Source organism: Pygoscelis adeliae, unplaced genomic scaffold, assembly GCF_000699105.1.
Source record: "Pygoscelis adeliae isolate BGI_AS28 unplaced genomic scaffold, ASM69910v1 Scaffold55, whole genome shotgun sequence".
Taxonomy (NCBI): Eukaryota; Metazoa; Chordata; class Aves; order Sphenisciformes; family Spheniscidae; genus Pygoscelis; species Pygoscelis adeliae.
In genome coordinates, this window is record NW_008824804.1 from 955,198 (window position 1) to 978,847 (window position 23,650).

Below are 23,650 nucleotides of genomic sequence, written 5' to 3' on the forward strand. Positions count from 1 at the left end.
TGCGCCGCGTGGAAAACGCGGGCGGGGGGGGGGGCGGGGGCGAGGGGAGAGTGACATGGTCTGTCTCGGTTTAGGAAAAATGGTCCTCTTGTCGTGGTGCGGTTGAACTTTCAGGGCTGCCATGTGAAGGTTGGAGGCAATGTTCTCACGTTAAGGGAAGTATTTCTGGTACTCGGAATTGGGGTCTGGGATAAACTCTTATCCCACTTTTATCCATTCCGTGCCCTTAGGAAGCACCCCTGATGTTTTTTTTTCAGTCAAGTGGGTGTATTGAAGGTGTCAAATTATTCATGGAATGGAAACTGCTACTGCAGCTACCTCTTGACTTAGAGTGTAGTCCCATGTCTTCCAGAGGACCGATCACCCAGGAAAATCCAAGTAATGCAAATAAAACCCCATCACATATCGTCCACCTCAAAGCTACCCCTGAGTAATAAATTTTTCTTCATTTTTCCTTCCCCCCCCCCAAGGAAAAGGTTCACAGACTTGTCCCCCAAGGACTGTTAATAGCAATCACGCTCCCAAACCTCAAGACGTACAAGTCTAGACTTGCCCACCTTGGGCTCACCCCAGACTTCAGTTTTTCTTTTCTTTTGGGTGTACCTCCAAAAGCACTTTTGTGAGGAAAAAGTCCGTTTGGCTTTAATCTAGGAGATTGGGATAGACAGCATTTGTAGATGAGATCAAGGCAGACGTTTGTAAAAATATCGTTTTCAGTGTTTCTTGTAGAAAAATTCTGTATTTGGAACACCGTAGGAATGTGGTAGTGTATATGATTTGCTACTTAATTGTTGTTGCAAAACTTAACAGGCGATGCTAACAAGCACTTAAAAAAGCCTGCATCTGTGTTCATCCTGACAAAAAAAAAAAGCCTAAGACTTTTAAAAAGGAGAGAAACTATCTTCCTCAATACCTTTTAATTCCTCCTGCAGTATTACAATTAGGTCGGCAAAATTCATTTTTTATTACAGAAGGTTGACTCTTAATATTTTAGAAAATAAGGACAGAACTTCTTTCTTCACAGGTGCTGTTACAATGAGCGAGAATATCCAGGAATTAAGGTAATACACAGGTTTTGTTTTTTATTAGAGAAATTCCTGTACCTGGTATCTGTCATTATAGTAAACGGCACACTCCCCAAAAATGGAAGCCAACAGATTCCTAAGATGTAGTCTGTTATGTGACAGGAAAGATGTGAACACAAAATTTAAGGATATGGGTGCCCAAGGCACTCTACAACAAAGGATGAATTACACTGATCATTGTAATTTGTGTGCGAGGATAATAGCTTCATTTCTCTTCACGGTGGAATGAGTTCTTCCCGCTGGCAATGAGATTTCTGCACAAATAGCAGGATGTAGTACTGACTTTTGATAATGAATTTGCAGAGGTCCAGGATTCTGCCTACTACTAGATTCAGAATCATTCAGCATTGGAAAAGCGATACTTGTGAAATTCAGTGATTTTACTGTTTTGGGTGATTTTTTTTTTTCCCCCCAGAAGGTGGTGTTTGGATTTAGTGATTTTTTTTTTTTTTTTTTATGTACAGTCGTGTATCTAATATTTGAAAGTTTCTCCCAAAGAAGGATCATTAATGAGTTTGAAAATTAATGGCCAACTAAGAAGAATGGGGATGGAATTTTTCTTTCTAAAGCTTTGATTTTCTGATTCACTCAGACTCTGATGGATCAAACCGAAGTGTCATCTCACCACTGTGCTTATTCCAGCAGTGTGTAGTGGCAGATGCATAGAAAAACGGTAAGGAAAAAGTGGTATTTTTGCTTAGTATCTCAGTGTTCAGGGAATTAGAATGTAAAGACTTACTGAATCTGAATGTCTGTCCCAGCTGTCAAATTTATTGGTCCTGAGGATTTGTCTAGTCATTCTTTTAACCTGTTTATGCATTTAGGTTATACTCGACAATAACAGGGCAGTGTGGATAGAACCTCCACTCTTGCCTGTAGCTGATGCCTCTTCTTCCCACTTTCAGGGTAACAGACTCCTCAGGATGCTTTTCCCCATGCTCTGCAGCTCTGTTTGCATCTGTGTCCTCTAATCTTTTTTATCAGTAATGTTATAGAATGAAAAACCAGGTTTATCAGGATGCGTTAATACAGATGCAGAGAGGCGGCATAACAAGTGCAGTGCACAGACACAGGGACTTGTTGCATTGTGAAAAAAAAAAAAGTGCTGTGTGGACAGAAATCAACTGTGCATGTTGTAATTGCATCAGTTGTGAATGTCACAGTCCTGCTATGCACACACAACAGTACTGACGCTAAATGACAGGGAGCTGCTCTCCTTACTGATGTCATATTCCTCCCTCACCTGTGGACTTGCCACTTAAAATATTTTTCCATAATTTCAGATTCTTCTTTTTCCCTCAACTATTTTTTTCTTCGTGTTTCCTCTTAGCTTTTTTCTATTTACAGTTTATAGGTGAACTGCCAAAACTTGCCTGTTACTCTCACTTAGACTGGATTTCTTCTCTTGGTCAGAAAAATTCCTTTTGCCTTTTTTTTGTTCTTATCTGTCTACTTTCTTTGTACACACACATTCCCCCCGCCCCCGCCAGGAATGCAGGAAATGATCCGTTGCCTGATCAGTTCCAGTAAAATAAGATGGTGTGAATCTGCACAGGTTTCCTTTCTTCTGTGCTCGAGGTTTTGTATAACCAAACACTTCCCTGATTCTACAAGGTTTCTGAGATGTTTAAAATTATGCCTGCAAATGAAGTATTTGACAGATTTCTTTGGGTTTGATTGACCATACGGTTACAGTTCTGGGTCAGTAAGGTGGCATTTTACTGTACAGCTAGGAGAAGAACTGTGGAAATAAAAGGAAATCGCTTTTCAGAAGATAAACCGATTTAGTTCTGTTTGTGTGATGAAGTGTTATTTTATTTGCTTGGACTTTTATACATTATGCCTGCTGGTGGCAAAACACGATAGTTCAGTTGACTACAGTGGAGCTGCAGCAGCTGAAGATGTGGCACTGTGTTGCCAAATGTAAGTGCAAACCAGGAAAATACAACAGCGTTACCAAATAAATTCTTTGGTTTCGCTTCTCTTTTCAGTTATTCGTTTCAAGTTGCATTTGTGACGCAGTGCAGTCGGATACTCTTCTGTATGCAATCCTCCTGCCTTTTCAGCAAATGTTTCTGTGTGCTGTTCTGCAGGGAGGCACTGGAAAGACAAACGAAAGAGGCTCTGAAACTCCACAAAGAAGCCACCAAATTCCCAGTGAAATCAATGATACGTTCTTTGAGTCACGAGCAATATTTACCAAGCGGCAACATGCCTAGCGTGGGCAAGTATTAAACATTTCAGAACAAGATTTGGGAGTAAATCTCTATAAACATTGCAGACTGTTATATGATTTAGAAGGGCGCTCATAAGTTCATGTTTCAAGTTGAATCCTCTTTAGGCCCTGCATCTTGAACAGCCCTTGTTGGCGCAAGCCCAAGGTAAAGGCAGAGCAGTTTTGAAATGTTCTCGTCTGAACACTGTGGCATTCCCCACCCAGTGTGCAACCCTAGAATTGGCTGGGTTTATTGTCCTTAGAAAAGACAATTCCTAGGTTTGACTATGGATAGATAGGCACTGAGAGGCACTAATGCCCAGTTTGTACAGATGACACTTTATTCTCATGTAACGACTCTTGTTTCAACACTTAAATTTATCTGTCTTTCAGGTACTGCTAGCCCATGCAACCAGAATGTTTTAGCTGCTTCCATTCTCAGCACAGTGATGGAAAACTCAGCCTCTTCTAGTACTGGTAGCAGTCCACCCAATAGTGTCTTCTGTTCCAAATATGAAATACATACTGATGCGGAGAAAAAATCCGTGAGTGCTGGCAAAGAACATGTGGAAAACGTTCTGGAAGAATACTCGCAGAAAGGTGGAGATGCGCAGAAGAGGCTGAATGAAGTGAGTTGCAAATTTGGGGCAGCTTCTTAAGTATAGATGAGCTTTTGTTTTTGTCATCGCTGAGTGTTTGGACAGTTTTGCCAGCGCTAGTGTGAGCAGCCTCTTGGCTGCTGTAAATTGTACTTGGCCATCACGATTCCCACATCGCTTGACGAGGCAGAATTAGGAAATGGGTAATAATGTTGTTGGCATGATCCCTGTAGCGGTGTTCTATGCCTAGTCAGTCCACTGCAGCACAGTGTGACTAGCTGGTTAACTAAGAAATATTTAAAAAAAAAACAAAAGGTTATTTTTGTTTCTTTTAATTCCCATACCCATGCTGCTCTCAGCGTCATTTTTTTAGGTTACGTATTCGTGGTTTGTTTGTTTTTTCTCCTTCAGACCACTGAGCTACCTGAGCAACAGAAAATCAATTTAAGCCTGATCATTGCTGATTTGCAGACCAAACTGATGGAGGTGCAATTGGAAAGAGATGTGCTTCAGGATACCAGGTATGAAGGCTAAGACAGATGTATTGTGGCTGGTGCATATATGGGCTTTGAGAGGCACATCAGATCTCTTAAGTGAGAAACTTGCCCTCAGGAATGAAGAAATGAGGCTATGGCACCTTGGTTTAGAAAACGGCTTCTTATATAGTTGTAAAAACCAGCAGTTAAACAACATAAGTATTACACCTATTAGGCAGGATAAAAATCTATGTTGTGAATCCTGTTTTTTAAATTATTTCTTTGGTTTCCAAATTCAGACTGAAGGAAACCCAGAGCCAAGAGAATGTAAAAATACAGCTAAAAAATACTATTCAAGAGCTGGAAGCTGCCAACCAGCTGCAGGAGGAGATGCTGAGAGAGGCTGACAGCCAAAATGAGCATCTGAAAAAGATGGTACACAGCCACGAGGAAGTACTTCTGGAACTACATGGCATCCTAATGGACTATGAAGACAGCACAGGCAAGAAACTCTATGAGCATGAGAATATTACTAGCCTACACATCCACAACCTGAGCACAGCATTTGCTGACGTCCTGCGAGATTTAGACTCAGAGGTGTCACACCTCAAAGAAAAGGTTGTCCTGGTATGTGAAGAAAGTGTTAGTTCTCCTTCCAACACTCTGTGTTCTGTTTTTTTAGAAAATGTGTTTGAAAACTCCACGAGCTCCCATCTAAACTGGCCTTAAGAAATGCTTATGGCATAAAGAGGTACAAATGTTACTTTGTAAGTTAAGATGGCAGGTACTGGTATGCCAGCCTTTTACGCTGTCCCCAACTTGAGCTTGGGTTTCTTGCTGGAATTTAACCTGTATTGTGCACATTTTCACAGTTCAAGGTGGAACCAAAAGGAAGGAAATAACACTTTGAAAACTACTGTTTAGACCATGTTTTCTTTAGGGGTTAGCATTGTCATCTGTTTACAATAGGTGGAAGAAGAGCTTGAGTCATTGAAAAAAGATTCACAGACCCAAAAACAACTTCTGCTTCAGCAACATCAAAATAGGTACCTCTTCTCTATTTATTTATCCATAAAACATAAATAGATGGTTTTTTACACAGATAATTCTTTCTGATGGTGATTGTATTGGGGGTGGGGAGTGGCTGGGGGCCAGCAAGCAATGTTTTTGAGGACTTAATAATTGTTCCATTCCAGATGTTTATTTGCTCTTGACTTTCTGCTGCTTTTTCCTTCCATGCTGACAATTTCCTGTTTTCTTCACTGTCTCAAAAAAATATTTTGGAAGAATCTGTACGCCTCACAGTAAGTGTGATTGGTCACTTCAGTGGACATCTAGAATTTGTGAGGTGACTAGTAACACCGTTAAAAGAAAAGATTGAAAGTAAGCACTTTGGTGGTTACATCAGCATTTTCTTACTAATTTCACTAAGAGCTTTGTCCTTCCTTGTTCAAGGAGTCCCAATTTCCCCAGCTATCCACCTGGATTATACAGTAACCTGTTCAAAATAAAAGGGTCAATAACTCGATACATAATATTTCATTCACAACGGGACATCAAAACGGTTAGATTTCTGACTACTGAAAAATATCATTACCTCTTCAGTGGTGAAGTTATTATTTGCCAAGACTGAAATTATAATCAGTATTTTCTTTTTGAAACAGGATTGAGCAGCTAATAAGTGAGCATGAACAGGAGGTGGCAGCACTAACTGATAAAGCTAACAGTGCACGCAGCTATGCAAATAATATCCAAAGCCAGATGGAGATCATTCAGTATGTTTTTTGATTATAGTATAGAAAATGTTAAGAGTAACCTTAATTTGAGAGAAAGCTTATGCTGCTAGTATACTATACTCTCTGCCCCACGCTTTTGGTTTCTTAGTGTATTTGTTTAAAGAGTTAAGTAGTCCTTGCATAAGTTATGGAATGAAGAAAAAAAGGGAAAAACCAAAAACCCAATAAACCATGCTATATAGAGGAGAGGCAAAATAGCCATGCGTTAGGCAAACTCTGAGAGTCGGGAGACTCGGGCTGGTTCTCTTCTCAGACGGCTGCGGTTCAGAAGAAGAGTAAGGCCAGCAAAGTCAGTGGAAGTTCAAACTGGCTCGAGCTGTCAGCTCTTCTTGCCACCAGCTTTTGGAATGATGAATCTCTGATACCTGAGTTGTGAACGGTTTCTGCGGAGTACATGGCTAGAGTTAAGGGATGAAAGAGTATGTAAGCGAAGAGCTGTGGCTGAGTGCAGTCTTAGGTGGCTGCGTTGCACCATGACCTTTGCCTTCTAAATGTTCTATGGATCTGGATACAAAATTAATTTCCAGCAGCTTCTTGGTTGAATCACAAAGAAGAATGGGTAAACAGTTGGGTTGTTTGCATACATGTACAAATAGTAATGAACAGTAATTTTAAAGACAGAGTAATTTTCATTTGGGATAAATAGCTATGTTGGTACTGTTGACTGCGGTAACAATTGAGCGAGAATAAAAAGACTAACTGGCCACTTGCTGACTCGTAAATCAGTGCTCAATATATCAGTTAAAAAAAATGAAGACATGCCATGCAGTGTTACAAACTTACCATGAGATTTAAATATCAGTATGCATTAATATCTGACTTGCATAGTTGAGTCTGAATAGCTGATAGCAAAATGCATCTCAGTTCTGCTTGTAGAATAGTTGGGGTGCATTTGAAAGTGGACTTACTTTCTTAGAACTTGCTTGAGAGTAAATGAGTTATCATCAGGAATAAAAAGCATCAAGATTTCTATGTATGTAATTTTATGAGATAGATATCAGCAAATCTAACTAGTAAGAAGGTGTAATTTTTATGTGATCCCACTGTGAATGATAATCATACTTAAAGCAGTAAGTTTCAGTGGTCGTACTGATTGCAGTGAAAACAACTGCAAATGTTTCACGCTTTCATGGTTCTTAGTTTCTAATTTCTCCACCTAAAAAACTTTTCTTAGCGAACAAACAAGAACGCAAAATTCAGTGCACGCACATCAAGTTAGTCACCTGGAATCTACAGTTTCTCAGCTGCGTTCTGAATTACGAGAAGCTAAGAGGATCTATGAAGACAAGGTGTGTATGGATTTGTGTGTTAGCCTTAGTGCCAATGAAACTGGATATGTGGATATCTGAAATGTTCCGGATACCTAAGGAAAGTCTTTTGATAAGGGATTGCTTCAGGAAAAACTGTGTGGACAATAAGATATATTACATTATCCTTAACTCTGTTTGTTTCTATTATTTTTTAAGAACAAGTTATTTTTCTCTAACACAAAACAGCTTTGCAAAACTTAGTGAAGACAAAATAGTTTTGTCGAATGTATTGAGAGTATACCATAAATGATGCCTTCTGGAAATACACAAAATGATTCTGCACTGCAAACATCACTTGCACATGCAGGACAAGAACATTGTTCCACTATACCGCTAGAGAATATATCGCCAAAATAAGGCAGTAGAAATAGCTTCTTATTTAAGTTGTACTGCCCAGAAAAATTCTTTGCTAACTTTGTCTCGGTAAGTGCAAAGGTGGGAGAACATAGAGATTACAGCAGCGCTTGTGAAGCATTCAGGTGCCCAGAGATGCCCCATTGTGAGTTAAGAATCTTTAACGTTCATTGAAATCCAAAGGCTTCTTAGCAGCAGGGTATAATATAGGCAAAAAAGACAGGCTGGCCGGCATCTATGTATTCAAACCGTTTCTTAATCCCATTAGAAAACATTAGTCTTGACTAACTTTTTTAAGCACGCTTCTCCCCGAAGACCAACTTTTTTCCAGGTAGTACAGCAGGGAGTTACTGCAGACAAACGGAGAGAACTTCTTACAGTCCCACCACAGAATCTCTTCCATGTCACTAACTGCAGCATTTTATGTCCCGTTTCCATGTCACGTCTGCTGTGTCTTTTACTTACTTCACTGCTTTGGATTCCAGTTTTATAAACAATTTGAATATCTTGAAATTCTTTCTTATTTTTGGTGAAAGGTAATTCATGTTTTCCACAGAAAGTGACCTGAAAACAGTTGCTCTCCACTCCCTTTAAAAATTAGCGGAGCGGACCCATGCAGAAATGCTTGATGGATCCAAATCCAGCTTAGATTACAAGTCATGAGGATTTAGGCATCCTTCTGCATACTATTGGAAAGGGAATGTTCAGGTCACTGGAGTGCCGTGAAGTTTGGCAGAGCTGATAGTCTCTGACCCAAAAAGGTCTGAGAATGGAATGGCAGGGATGTGCAGGTCAGGTCAAGCCTGTGGAGCCGTGGTGTACATCTACTTGCATTATAAAGCAGAGCAGGAAGGACATTGTGTTTTATCATTTCTCTAGGTTTCCACTTTTATCAATTCCATTGATTCATACGTATCAAAACTCACACTAGTCAGTTGCAAAAGTGACTTTTCACAGCATCGTAACTGAACTATGGAGAATTTGTAAATTAATCTCCATTACTGTATTTCATCATCAAGGAAGAGTACAATATACGGTATGCTTTTCACGTTAGGTCTATTTACCTGAATTCTTTTGATTTAAATCATGCCATGCACAGCATAAGGTCATATGAAATATATAGCTATAACTGTAGTGTATATTCTTTAGGCATGTTCCCTTTCATAATGTGTACCTCATAACAGATGTAAAATTGGAAACTGGGAATCAATTTAAGGCTGTTTTTCATAGTCTACCAACTCCAGAAAATGTTGGGTTTGTATATCTATAAAAGAATATACTACTTGGTCCAATAAAAATTGTTTTTGAATAGGAAGTGTAGTACACTGAATTGCTAAGGTAGGCTTTAGTGAGAGACAAGTTGATAGCTGGAGATGATTTGATCTCAAGCTGTTACGTGGAGTCATTCCTGGGAACGTGTGAGAGAGGATCTAAATAAAGCTTTTACAACTGTATGTCTCTCTTTTACAACAAGCATTTTTCCGCAGCTTCTCTAGTAGGAAAACAACTAAAATTTTCAAGGGAGTAGGTGAAAACTAAAGCCAGTGTAAGTTGTTGACACCAGATAGTTTCAGCAATCAGAAAATCTGGTGCTTAACTTAGTGGATGTAAATGTAAATACCCAAGTGTTTTGTTTGGATATACCTATGTTAATATCTTTATTAAAAAGTGTTGTAGACTGGTCCATCATCTCATACAGTGCCAGAAGTTGCATCCTTTCAGAGAAAGTGACTACCACTTGGAGCAAAACATGTTTGCCTGTGGATCTCTTAATGTATTCATAGTGAAGGAATATACCTCCCTGCCTTAGTTACATAAAACCTGCTGTGAGGCCTAAGTGCGTCTGAAGAACTTCACTATATCATTAAACACAAAGTGAATATGGCTGAATACATGCTTGGGACCAAATTTTCCCTAAATTAGCTTAATTGTACAGGAAAGGCCGTGTGTGAGGACAGCTGTTTCTGTCACTGTCTGTGAAAGCCCTATTGATAATGTTGTACACAGTCGTTGAGCCCTGTAGAGGGTGTACTTCAGGCTTAGATTTTCTATGGAAATACGGAGTAGTTGTGTAAGGAGGGTTTCAGGGAGAAGAAGATTTACTGAGATTTCTCCTCCTGATGGAGGGCTCCACAATGATGAGAGAAACCTCTTTCAAAAAGGACCTCAGGCAATTACAGGAAGAAAAGGCCCTGATAATGTCCTTCTGCTGCTTAGGCATTGGAGCTCTAGGAAGAGAAGATTGTATCCAATTTTGGGGAAGAAAAATTTCATAAGATCTTCAGAACTTTCCTTGACAACATCCTCTCATGTCATCCTCATGTTCCCAGCCCCCATTTGGTGAAGGACATGAGGTTTTGGGACTGGCCCTGCATAAATGGTCCATTACTAAATGAAAAGAATTATGTCATCATTATAATCAGATGCATGAAAGAGGGGGTCGGGGGCACAAGAGGAAGGGAAGAGTTTATTGCTTTTGTCACAAGCTGAGGAAACGTTTTTAAGGAAGTAGAAAGGAAATGCCCAGATTTTGGTGTTAGCCAAAAGAGAGATTGCAAATCCTGAAGTGTTTATTAGAAGAGCACTGTAGGAAATTTTGTGTATTTTCTCATTGAATGATTCCATATAAATTGCGGTTTCCTTATACTTGCATTATATTGGCTTTTCTAACTAGTAGTACTGCAAATCAGGCAAGGAGCTTGAACTTTTTTTCTAAAGCGGTTCTTTTCCCATTCCATTCAATGTTTACAGTGTAGATAAGGAATTCTTTAAGAGCTGTGCATCAGGGTGGAAGCCAATTTGTTCTCAGGAGCCTCAGTTAACTCTGCAATGAAATTGAGCTTAATCACTAAAAGAAGACAGCACAATTCTGAATACACCTAGGGAATAACTCTGCTGAGCCAGAAGATAACATTTGGACTTTTTTTGAGTAGTACCTAGAAGAAAACTAGAAGAAATCCAATGCACTATTTAAAATAGAATACATTAAGATAATTCTTAAGTAATATTTGTCTTTATTCTAGGTCGAAGATCTTGAGAAGCAGTTGCACCTAGCTCATTCTGCGGTAGCAGAAGCTCAGACAGAACAGGATCAACGCAGCCAAGAATCTGGAAATCTGAATGGCCAGATTCATCAATTGTTGGTAAAAACAATTTTTTATTCTGGAGTCAGAATAATCATTGCATAATTGAAGGTTAGGAATCTAATTTTAGGGTTCCTTTTGTTTCTGTGTCTTCAGCTCATGTTTTCTTTCTGCCATTCTCTGAGCTTTCTACTTAGTTCTCTACTTCAACTATAACAATATGCAGATAGTGAACAATAGCAAAAGTTATGATTAGCAGAAATGCCTATGATAATTCAGTTTGGGCACGTTTTAAATTCATATTTTTGAAATTAGTAGCTCTGAAATGTGTATGTCAATATTTTTAATATTATTTACGTTTTAAATTACCATAATTTCAATCATATACTGTTAGGATTATGTCTGAGGTGGAAAAGATTTCAGCTCTGGAGAACGTGTGACAAATTACTGCATGAAATGAAACAAGCAAGGAACAATTCTTACTAGTGGTAAAGATGGGTATTTATCAACGGCAGCCTTCCTTGGCATCATTGCTTTTCATTTGATGTTGACACGATACAATCTTTTTTTCATTTTGTAGCTTATATTGATTTTGGGATAGATAGATATAAATGACATGAAAGACTTCAGTGTTGAGGTGTTACATGCTTCAAAATAATTATAGCAGCAATATATAAAGTTTAAAGTTACTGTTTTGTTGGAAGAAAACGAGTAGGAGGTGTCAGACTAGTTTAGCCAGTATTCCTGTCTTCTGCTAAGTGTAAATCTATGCAGTAGTCCCTATTCAGATATGTAACTGTGTAATTGAATGTTGCTAATGTTAAGAGAAAGAACAAAAAAATCCTAAATGTGATTCAAGGAGGGAGATGACTTTAATTTTTTGTAGACTGAACTTCATAAAAAAGAGATAGAACTAAATCTAGAAAAAGAGCAGAACAAGCGATTTTGGGATCAGAACACAGACAGCAGCATCACCATTGACCATCTAAGGAGAGAACTAGACAACAAAAATATGCAATTGCAGCGCATGGAAAACACAGTGAAGGAAATGAAGACTGAATGTCACAGGCAAATGGAGCGCCAGGTTGGTGAGCAACTGCAGTGTGGTAGTGTTCAGGATAGAAAGCGCACCGGCTGGGGACTGTACTTCAGATAGAAATATGGTTAACTCTGGTTACCATGGTTGGGAGTCCTCTGGAGCTCATGTGCCAAAATTTGCCTTCCAAAGATGCAGATATATGACAGTCAGAATTTGCATTTTTTTTTCCTATTAATGTGACCTGTCCAGCCTTCATTTCTCTTTACTGATGAGGAAGCAGAAGCATTATTTTTAAGTTTAATTTTTTATGTACAAGCCTTAGGAGAAAATGAATGTTCTGCTGATAGTGTGGTTGATTTTGATTGTAAACCTCCAGAACAACACTTTGTAAATCTTCTGAAAGTTTGATGCTGCCAGACATAACAAACGAACTATTGAAGGTAGTATTTTTGGTAGTGAGCACTTCCGCAGGAATAATTAGTAGATTAAAGGCCTTCACAATGCCTTACTTCACATAGTGCTTAATGAAAACATCATAGAATAGTTTGGGTTGGAAGGAACCTCTCAAGGTCAACCAGTCCAACCCCCCTGCCGTGGGCAGGGACATCTTCACCTAGATCAGGTTGTTCAGAGCCCCGTCCAACCCGACCTTGAACGTTTCCAGGGATGGGGCATCCACCACCTCTCTGGGCAACCCGTGCCAGTGCTTCACCACCCTCAGAGTAAAAAACTTCTTCCTTATATGAAGTTTCTGTTTATAACCCTAAGCAGAATGCAGTGCTATGTCAGAAGAATTACTTCTGGCAAAGTAGATTCCTAGACACTGACTTGTACATTCCCCTCCCTTCAAGACTTCAGCCCCTCAAAAGTGAGCTGTAATTAGGTAACCCACTTTGCGTTGTGAGTAAAGATCAACTTAATTCCTTTATTTTCTACCAGCCACAGGCTTGTGCTACCTCACACATGGTTCTACGTTTTCTCAATCCATTATTTTTCCCTTAAAATCCTGCCACCAGGAAGTTAATTCTCTTCTTCTGTTTCTATTTTGTACTATTAGCAGTTCCTGAGTCACAGTACTTTGTGCTTTAAGTGGTGCACATTGCTGCCTGCAGGAATAAAATCAGTAATAAATTATTCATGTATGTACATTTTTTTTCCAATTTGCAGTGCAGTCAGTTGAGTTTTAACACTTAAAAGTTCTTTAGACCCGACTACTCCAAATTTTATACTAACATTGCCGGTTTCTTCTTTTTTTTTTTTTACATCAGTTTAACATTTTTCATTTTCTATGATTTTAAAAAAACAATATTCTAAGCAATACTTAATTTATTAAAAAGGAGAAAGAGGAAAGAAAACCAGAAGAATCACATAGTCATTGTAGACCAGACCATGCTGACCTAATTTTCCTGTAAAACTAAGATATTTAGGATGAACTGTAGAAAACCAGAAACGTGACAGGAAATCCTGAAGATAGAAATAAACATTTCTTTTGGTCGATCCTTATATTGCTATTATTCAGATGGCCGCAATTAAGGAAAAAAATGAAAGCATTGGAAGAATCTCTTCTTTGACTGTCCGACTGGAGTCAACCAAGGAAACACTCCGTAAAGTTAAGGAAGATCTTACAGCCAAACAGATCGATTTGGAGACTGCTGAGAAAACAATGTCAAATCTGACAGCCCGTCTGCAAGAGAAAGAGAGCGCCCTTGAGGTTACCAATAAGGAAATCAAGAAGCTATGTTCACAACTTGGCAGTAGGATGCAGGAGCTCCAGCAATTAAAGAATGAAGAGGACTGTTTACACAATGTGCAGTCAGAGTGTGAAACACTGAAACTGCAGCTGTTGGAGAAGGAAAGGATTATTGAGATCTTCCAAAAGCAAATTGATAACATGACCCAGATTGTGAGCCGGCACAGTCGAACTGCTGGAGCAATGGAAGTTGAGAAATCTCAGCTTATAAAAGAAATAAATGACTGGAAACTTAAAGGAGAAGAACTTAAGGTGCGCAAATAATGCTGTATTTATGTCTCTGTAAGACACTAAATGTTTTCTGTTTTTTAAATCTGTACCTTAATGTGCTAATACTGTGGTTTTAAAGCAGGTCAGACAATGCACCTTGAATCCTAACAGCTCTAGAAGAGTTAGTGGGCAGAGAAGAATAATATTATCGTATTACCACCAAAAATGAATAATTCACTGGTGCAAAGCAGTTGCCAAAAGGTTTGTGAAAGCTGGAATATAACATGCTGTCCTCAGTGATACAATTGCCCACACCAGTAACAGGAACAGAATTACAAAGTGTTACTGAGAAATAACAACAGTGAGCACTCAGAATTCCAAACTGAGGACGCTGTTTATAACTGGTTATTTCTCAGACAAGAATTACAGGAGATGGTGGTCTTATGCAGGTCAGCATCTTCAGAAAAAATTCACTCCAGATAGGGAATTTCGTCCTCTTCTGTGGGAAGACAGTTGAGCATGAGGAGTGAATATGGAGGTGGTGCTACAAGAGGATGGAAATAATTTTCGTATACAGCTGGTAAGGTTAAACACGCTGTGAAGCCATCACATCAGATTCTGTTGTACCCTTTTTGCCTGGATTAGCAATTTTCGATAATTTGTCTATTTTACTCGGTTTTTCTTTCTTGCCCCAAACCGTTCTCGGACAACTGTGGTATAAGTAATGATGATGTCTGCACATCTTTGTGGTTATTTTATATAATTATGTATATTACACATAATTACTGTTGGTTTTTATGTAAGTAGATTGCAAAGGATGAGAAGGAAGCCAGAATACGTGAAATGGAGGCCAGACTGAGTGAGCTGGAACTGGAAAAGGTTAATCTGGTAAACACATGCAGTGAGAGGCTCCATGCGCTTAATGATATGAAACTGGAAAAAGACCAGCTAATGAATGAACTCCAAGCCAGTCGGAGTGAGCTAGCTGGCCTTGAAGGTAGGGAACCTTGACTTAGCTCAGCTCCGATAGCTGCTAAATTGGGCTGATGTTAAAAATAGAAGAGCAGCTTGCTTGCTGAATCCAAATATGGCTGCTGGTGCAGCAGAAGGTTCCCTGCCAGCACAGGATGGTCAAATTGCTTCAGAGAGCTAAGTCATGGTTTGGGATTCTCGTACAGAATGATGGGAATACAATCTTTATGGCAGTCTCTCACTACTCTGAGCAAAAATACTTAAACTGTCTGACTCTGGAGACCAAAGAAGCAGATCTAGTAAATCACAGAATAGAAAACTTGACCACTGTTCCCGAGTGTTATGTAACAGCACTAGTGGATCCCATTAACCATCTATGGTCAATTGCAGTGGAACTTTGTTTCTGTTTTGTTGTAGTTTTGATACAATGTTATTTAAAAGTTTCTGTTCTAACTCCAAGCACTGTTTTCACAACTAATGTGTGGGGAAGCTGATCAAGAGAATATTTAAAAAAAAATAAAAATAAAAAAAATTAGGGGCTGGGCCCAAGGCAACCATCAAAATTCGGAGAGATCCTCTATTAAATCTGCACTGCAGCCAGACAGATGATACTGTTCACATGCTTTGCTCTCTACACACCCCTGTACTCTCATAAAATACCCACTGGTAACATTTATTTCTTCACAACTCAGCTATACTTCTAAACTCATTAAGTTTTGTAAGAATTAAACAGATATTGTGATTTTACGTGGAAAGTCTGCCATAGGTTTGTACAGTACTATCGGGGTGAATGAGGTATAAGAAAGGCTTATCGAAGTGGATGACCACAGAGGAATGAGGGCCAAGCTGTTGATAGAGTCTGAGCACGCAGCTGGCTGGCTTGTAGTGGTATGGGTGACATAAGAGGAGTTGGAGAGATATAAGAAACAGGGCTGAGAAGCACAGTTGCGGGGGACTGCTTGACAAATTAGATCAGTTCAGACCTAAGCCTTATTATAAGCGTGGCTGGAGAGAAGAATGACTAGGGCAAAATACTGTCTCACTAATACCCTTAACTTTTATGATATGCAGTTGTTTTTAGCAGCAGGAGCTCAGAAATGTGCATTTATATCACTTTCTTGAACTGTTGCTTCAGTGAGCAACCAAAAAACACATTTGTTTCTGGTGAAACAAGCTTTTGCTGAGATGCAGGACAATGAACAGCTAGTTGTGCATTTGTTAGCAGTAGATGCTACTTGCTTTATGTCTTAGCTATCTGCATATCTAATAGTCCTTTAAAGAGAGTGGGCGACAGATCAGTAATCTTAGTCTAGAAGAGTGATAATCTTTGTCACTAGAATTTCAATCTTTACTTACTCTCACCAGAGGGGTTTGAAGATTTGAAGAAGGATTATCAGGATAAGATCAAGGAGATGGAAAATAGTGCAAACAGACTGAAAATGCAGTTGAAATCTGCCCAAGCTGAACTGGAACGGACCAGGACTGCTTTGAAGACTATGGAGGGGTCTGATGGCCATGGTAATTATGGATTGAACTTCCCAAAGATCACACATGTTTGTCTTTTTAACAAGAGTTTTTTTGTAAGTATTGATCCCTCAATGGATGATGTAATAATATTCCAGATATTTTGTGAAATAAATAAACAATATATTTTTATTTTACCATTTACTACATACTGTAAAACTTAAACCATGAGTTGGGTTTTCTCAAGTGATCTTTAAGCAGCTTTCCAGGGAATGCTGTCTTCTTGTCTTGTGAGTGTGATGGGTCTGGTGTCACTACCTTGGACTAAACTCCAGCTGATTATAATGGGCAGTTTGCACACATAAGTGACTAGGATCCTGGTTCAATTTACTTACTCTAACATATTGCTGATAACTGACCTCCAGAGTCTTTTGTCAGAACTCAGAATGCATAATCAATGTTGTTCATTGAGAATTAACCTTGTCTTTTACAGCTATGACAGTTGCAGTGGGAATGCAGAAGCAGATCACAGCCAAGAGAGGACAGATAGATGCATTACAGAGCAAGATTAAATTCTTGGAAGAGGCAATGAGAAATGCAGCTAAGGTCACAAGAGCTCCGTGTAAAAGTTTCTAACTGTATCTGGATAAATCTTTCTTTGGAGAAATGCATGGCCGGAAGCACAGTTGGCCCAGGAAGGACCAAAGAGAGTTAAACTTGATGTAATGGGAACCTTCCCTGTTGTCTTGCTAGCGTATATCAGGGAATATCTCCACCACATAAATTAGCCTTCTGCACAGACACAGGTTTTAATTTATATTTGTTCTCTGTGAAAGAAGAGTACTAGTTTCAAGGAGATCAAGCTCCTGCATATCAGTTCTTTTTAAAAATGTCAACTAATCATTCTGTATCCTTCTGAATTTGGCCCACAGTGCTTGCCCCTCTTTGATTTCTGAGGCGGTTCTTCGCAGTTCTAGTTGTAAACTCTGTATGTCATGGTCCGTCTTGCTTATTGAGGTCTTTCTAGCATTTTCTGTGACAAATCGTTAGGTTACCAATAGCTGGAGTTGGCTGAATGATCTTTTATATCTGTTCACTATAACCTGTCCTCCTCCTTTACTGCCTTGGGATCCTGAAGCTTAAAATTCCAATTTCAAAATGAATCTAAAATCCGAGATGTTACTTCATCAGGACCAGTCCAATTGCACTTTTCTTTATAAAACCTATCTTGTTGTTGAAAAACCTCATCTTTCTGCAAGATGTAATAGCTAAGCTTCTGAAAAGGTTAATTCAGAACTTTCAAAGAGAAAAAAATTGCAGAAAGTAAGTATGTGTAATGTAAGTAGTTAACAAATTTTTGACTCCTACTTTGTTGTCCTTACCTTAAATTCAGGAGAAGCATTACCTCAGAGAAGAAAATAGTAAACTAAGTCAAGAATTGAGCTATATTACAGCAGAAAATACCAAGATTGCTGGGGAACTGGAGATCCTGAGATCACAAGACAAACGTCTGAAAGAAAAAATACCTAAGATGGAGACAGCCCTTGATAAGGTAGTTTTAGGTAGCTTTCAGTTCAGTGAGACTTCTGGGTGCTTTCTTCTACAGTCACTTGGGAAGAGAAAATGTCTGACCTCTTACCTAGGTTGTATTAGTATGTCCTGTTCACATGTACTGTAAGATACTTACCGAAAGAGATGTCTATAGTGAAGACTGTCTTCTGGTTTTTTTAATGCTAAAAGGCTTCTATTTTCATCAAGAGAATTCTTGATTTACTCCTTACTAGCTCAGGGAAATACAAACTGCAGGGAATTTAAAGCAGATTGACCTTCCAGGCAGTAAATTGACCTTGCAGACCTTCCCCTGGCTGTTGGCATAGCTCCTTTGCCTGGCGAGAGACACCATTATACAATATAACAGGGGCTCCACTGGAACCGAGTGTGGGCACGCACTGACTCAACACACTTATCCATGCTGAGCCTTTTCTGGGACCTTAGCCAGCTGTGGGTCCCTCAGCGTGAGGGAAATTTTTAAGAATATAGTGTTGTTTCATTTGCCTGTTTTAGTTGAGGTTTTTGTTGCTGACATACCTGATTGTTAAGGCTAGGTTCTACATTTTGGTCTGACTAGCACATAAATCCCAGGTGCCCTGCAGGTAAGCTGCTGCTCTTCCAGAAGGAAGAGTCCTTTTCAGCTCGTCAGAATTCTAGCTTTTCAGGATGTAAATTTCCACGTGAGGTGTCGTTCTCAAATTGCTTTATTACTTTAAAAAAATAATAAAATAAAAGTAATTGTGATACCTCTCCCAAGTGTGGCATTTCTTACTTTAAATGCTTGATGCTGGAAACTTAACTTTCTTTGTAATATATATCATTGTGCACAGTACTAGCTAACTGACAGAGAAGCTGAGACACAGTGGAGGCAGGTGCTCGCTGAAAACTAGCACATATGGTACACTAAATAACAATTCTTAGAAACTAGTAAAGGTTGTACTGTGTCGTCTCACGGGATGCTAGTATATACCATTGCAGAGCTTCCATTGTATAATCATCCTAAAGTGTAATTGGCCATCTTGTTCATCATTAATGCTTCAGAGTTAAATGTTCAAAAAGCTGCTGCTTGTAACCATACATCCGCAGTGCCTCAGGGAGCCTGCCTGCGCCTCACTGGCAGTCATAAAGAAGCACAGAAAGAGACCCAGGTTTTACTTTAAAACCAAAGAGGGAACTCGAGCAGAGTGATAAAAGCAGTCTGGTTCATAAAGATCTCTATCTTTTTTTTTGTGGTTTGGCTTAGACCTTCCTCTCTTCTTGCTATCCTGATAAGTACTCAGTGAAAACTAGCTACATTATTATATCTTCTCACACCTTTTCAGAGTAAACTTTTTAAAGAAGAAAGAGTATGTAACAACTTCACAAAGATAGATCGACAAAGTTATCAGCCATCCATTTTAAAACCTTGAGTATAGTTTTGCCTCATTAGCACAGTTGAATTTTCTAATCCCGGAGATGTTTAATAGGTCTAGGACTGTCCCTGACAGGGTTAGCTCTCTTCTGTGATATTATGGTGTGCATATTATGGCTGCTAGGATCATATAACCGGCCAGTTGCTTTTATAAGCCTATCAAGAAAGGCGCCTGGTCATCTTGCAGTATTTCTATACTGATAGCAGTAGATAAATGCAGCACCTGTATGTGTACCTTGTTGTTTCTTTATCGGAAAGAAAAGTTAGCAAAATTAATTTATGCCTCTTCTATCCTCTCTTACAGGCATCCATGCAATTTGCAGAATGTCAGTGCATAATCCAGTGTCAGGAACAAGAAGCTATGCGCTTCAGACTGCAGCATACTTTAGATGTAAAAGTAAGTACTTTACTGAGAAGCATGGGTATGAAGTTAGGTACATTTACTTTGTGTCCTAACTTTAGGTTTAACCCTATTTATTGCGAATATTCTAAAAAGTCTGTGTTCTGAAACCCTTTTTTACGTGGAATACCTCACTGCTGCACAAGTCGTGTCCATAACTTCAGTTACTTGGAAGTGCTATTTACAATAAGGGCAACAAAAAAATTAAACGGCTACAGGAATATTGGACCATATGCTTCCTCTGCTAAGCTTTGGTTTCAGTGACACTTAAGCATTTTCTGGCAGCCCTAGGCAAATAAAAGCTAGAAATGTTCATGGCATTATTATGAAAAATGAATTAGAGAGATAAGGTCTGTAGGGATGCCTTTTACTAGTGTAACTGTTAGAGATAGGAAGCACTAACAAGCTTTTGGGCACCCGCATCCTTCTTCAGGCCTGAAATAAAACCAGCAACCTTAAAGCTACATCCAGACTGGAAACAAGGGCTCTGAGTTTAATTTGATTATGCTAATTAGTTAGGCAGGACAAAAAAAAAAAAAATCTTTTTTAAGAAGCAAAGAGAGGTGTTAGCTGGGGGAAGGAAATACGGTCATAAGGCATCTGGGACAGAAAAAGGAAGACATGTAATTGACATCTGTTGAGCTATATCGCATTAGTGAAAGATGGGGTATAGGGAAAGTCATGCAGTAATGTAAAGCCAGTATCTCTGTTATAGAGCCTAGAATTTTTATTGCCTAATAGATTTAGTCCAATCTCTATCTTAACTAATGAGTTTAATAGAGAATATTACTTACCTTTGCCTTATTTATAACCAAAGATGATTAAGACTGCAATGAAACTACTGCTATAAGTGATTGGTACACTTGGAACAGGAGTTTTGTCATAAGGAATTATCATTAATTTTAGTGTCCCACCCCAGTTGCTAGTTTTGAGTGAGAAATGAAATGTTACATTCAAAATACAAATCTACGTAAGCGACACAAAAAGTACTTTGTATGTACAATGGCAAAGGTGGGGAATCTCGTATTCCAATGAAAGACATTCTCACCCAAGTGGGGAAAAAAAGGTACGAGAACTGTGGGACAGTTTAATTTTGTGGTGGCCCTGAGATGTCCTCCACTTGAATGGTTCCAGAGCATATGTTAAAATTCTGAAAATAAACGTAACTGCTACTCTTGCACCCAGTTCAGTCACTAAAAGGGTTATGTCTGAGCACACCTAATAAATACTAGGAAGTGTTTTGAGAATTGAGTGCTGTATATTATAAAAAATTTGACTAAAAGACACGTCCTGTTACAGAGGGCATGCTGTCTATACCCGTTTATTCTGCTTAGCTATACTTGCTTATTCTGCTCGGCTAATGCTTTTTCGCAGGAGCTGCAGGGCCCAGGCTACTCGCCAGCTTCTGCTTCGGGCAAGCTGCGGCACATAGTGCCTCTTTCCCACCTGCACTCTGCTGTCGTGCCGCCTTCCCTGAACTTGGCCAGCTGTGCCCCTCGTGTGAGTATCTGCCTCAAAATGGGGAACTGCACAGGAAATGGGGATGTTCCAAAGCGTAAAAAAACCATGGGATTTCTAAATGGGAGAGCATCTGGTAGGAGTGTCCAAGAGTGAATTCTTAACACCAAAGATGAAATCATTTTCTGTAGCTTCCCGTACGCTATGGCCTTTCAGATTTTCTTTTTTCCCATTTGCGAAATACATGTAAAAACCAGCTGGACAATAAAAAATTCTATCGATTGTAATAAGAGTTTATCTTACCTCTACCACTAATAACATTTATAAATTATTAAAATTGAAGGTACTGATCTGTAAGCAGGTTGGTTTTCCTTTTTTTTTTTTGCTAGTACTTTACTTGCTGTAAATTGCTTGTATTTGGTAATGAAAATAGACATGTACATAGTTCCTGATAAATTTTATCATCTGATTGACCTGTAGTAGCTTTTAACACTTAAATCATTCTCCAAGCTGGCCTTCACTGATTTTGACCAGTTTTATCCTAAAAGACGCATCATTCTCCTTCCTTCCCTTTGTTTTTGTACATCTACTTTTAGGTTTAAATTAGATGCTAGTGTTGTTCTAACAGTAAACGTCAACTCAAATCTCTCATGAAAAAAAAAAATCTTTTGGTATTTTTCTGTATAGATTTTGTGTAATTCTCCAAAAGGGACCTGATGTATCTCTCACAGAAATTGGTAGAGGTCTTTTCATAAATTTTTACCTCAAAATTTGTAGGAGACTACAAGTTAGTGCAGATATTTTTCAGTAATATTTTCTGTTATTTTCTGATGTGGTGACAAACGTTTACATCAAGGAACGAAGGACAGTTAGTTCTGTGAAATCCCTGCAGCATCAGGCACTGCCATTCTCTTTTCTTTGAGTTAATCAATGTATACTTCTGAGGATAAAGAAGGAAAAAGGACCGATTTTTAATTTAGTACCACGGTGAGGACCCTAACAGGTTGTAGGAAAACTTGATTCAAGGTCTTCTTGAATTTTCTAGGTTCCTGCATGATTAGTAATTTCACAAAACAAAGCAGCTCCAGCACTTGAGACAGAGACCCTACCCAGTCGATAGCCTCCTTTCTTAGTTGGAATGTGGGAAAGAAGGATTTGGTCTGACTTGGTACCACATTGACCCATTATGAAGCTGAGGATTTGTCCTAAAACTAGTGTGTTCCCATTGGAAATGACATTTTTTTCAATGAAAACAGGTTAGCAAAATGTTTCTAGCCAGTTCCATCCACAGATGAAGCGTAAGTCAGTGGGAGCAGTGCTTTGAACGTGTGAAGTGCTGAGTAGTCTGAAAAATCCAGTTCTTCACAGAAAGAAAGGATTCTTTGAACCAGGCCTTTGCCTCAAGTCCTGATCAGTAAAATGAGAATAATATTGCACTTCATCTCCGAGTATGGCTGTGACAATTAAGTGGTTTATATTTGCAGACAACTCAACTGTTATAGAAATGAGTGCCTAGAAAACACCCTGTATTTCTACTAGAAAACACTAGTATTTCTGTCTTCAGACCTGTGTTTGTGTACTGTACAGTAATACCTGGGATCACAGGTTAAAAAGGAGAAAACAGAGAGCCTTTTTTGGTTCTGAGTACTGAAAAGGGTAATGGTTGTATTGGGTGGGGGGGAAGCTTTCATAATTAAAGGCTTATTTTAATGTTTTTGACCTTGAAACGGTAGTCATAACCTTTTTACAACATTTATTCAAAACGCAGATGTTAGCCGTGTTCTCCCTCAAGCATATTTAGTTGCTTTACACATTTCTGTCAGATAACTTTCCAGATAGAAGTGCAGTCATATTCAGAGAGTATTTTGACAGTCTTCAAGTTATCATGATCTAGCCTCCAACACTTCTTAACTAAAATTACAAAAAATCCGCCCTGTTTCTAACTGATGAGACAAGAGTAGAGGGGGAAAACACGTGACTTGGGATGAATATAGGTAAGAATTGAAAAAGAGAGTGCCTGTATAAATGCTCTGTAACTGAATGATTTTATTTCAGATGCCTTCCAAGCCAGGCCTTTTGAAGGAAGAACCACTGCAGGATCTAAAGAGGATTCTTCAAGAATTAACAAGCTCAGACAATGACATTCCCTCTGTGGATCTTGGCAAGGATGACACCAGTGGTGGCAGAAAATCACCTTTAGCAACCATGAGGAATACAGCGTAAGAGCAATACATTGTTATTTCTGTTGGGTGCTGTGTACTTGTATTGCCTTCTAAAACTAGGATCTGGCTATTCATGTGCTTCAGGAGCAGTATAGGATGCCTTTTTGCAAGAAAGGTGGGTTTACGAGTAAGCTTGAGATAATCTGAAAGCTTCCAAAGCTTCTGTTGTTTGCCAGGTTCCTCAGATGCTTTAGGTGGTAGGGAAATAGAAGGTGACTACACCATTTGCCTTCATTGCTTGCTTTTTGGCATTCC

General features: G+C 39.0%; 1 protein-coding gene across 1 annotated transcript in view; it reads left to right on the forward strand.

Annotated features, from left to right (window-relative positions):
- CCDC158 (coiled-coil domain containing 158) overlaps positions 1-23,650 on the forward strand; it is a 34,165-nt gene that overhangs the window by 1,682 nt on the left and 8,833 nt on the right. The window contains exons 2-17 of the mRNA XM_009324042.1: positions 3,694-3,929; positions 4,311-4,420; positions 4,675-5,002; positions 5,345-5,421; positions 6,040-6,150; positions 7,346-7,460; positions 10,859-10,978; positions 11,805-12,002; positions 13,477-13,959; positions 14,725-14,914; positions 16,255-16,407; positions 16,847-16,959; positions 17,747-17,905; positions 19,620-19,712; positions 21,090-21,215; positions 23,229-23,392. Of these exons, the coding sequence (XP_009322317.1) occupies positions 3,694-3,929; positions 4,311-4,420; positions 4,675-5,002; positions 5,345-5,421; positions 6,040-6,150; positions 7,346-7,460; positions 10,859-10,978; positions 11,805-12,002; positions 13,477-13,959; positions 14,725-14,914; positions 16,255-16,407; positions 16,847-16,959; positions 17,747-17,905; positions 19,620-19,712; positions 21,090-21,215; positions 23,229-23,392 (2,776 nt within the window). The remainder of the gene's footprint in view (positions 1-3,693; positions 3,930-4,310; positions 4,421-4,674; positions 5,003-5,344; positions 5,422-6,039; positions 6,151-7,345; positions 7,461-10,858; positions 10,979-11,804; positions 12,003-13,476; positions 13,960-14,724; positions 14,915-16,254; positions 16,408-16,846; positions 16,960-17,746; positions 17,906-19,619; positions 19,713-21,089; positions 21,216-23,228; positions 23,393-23,650) is intronic.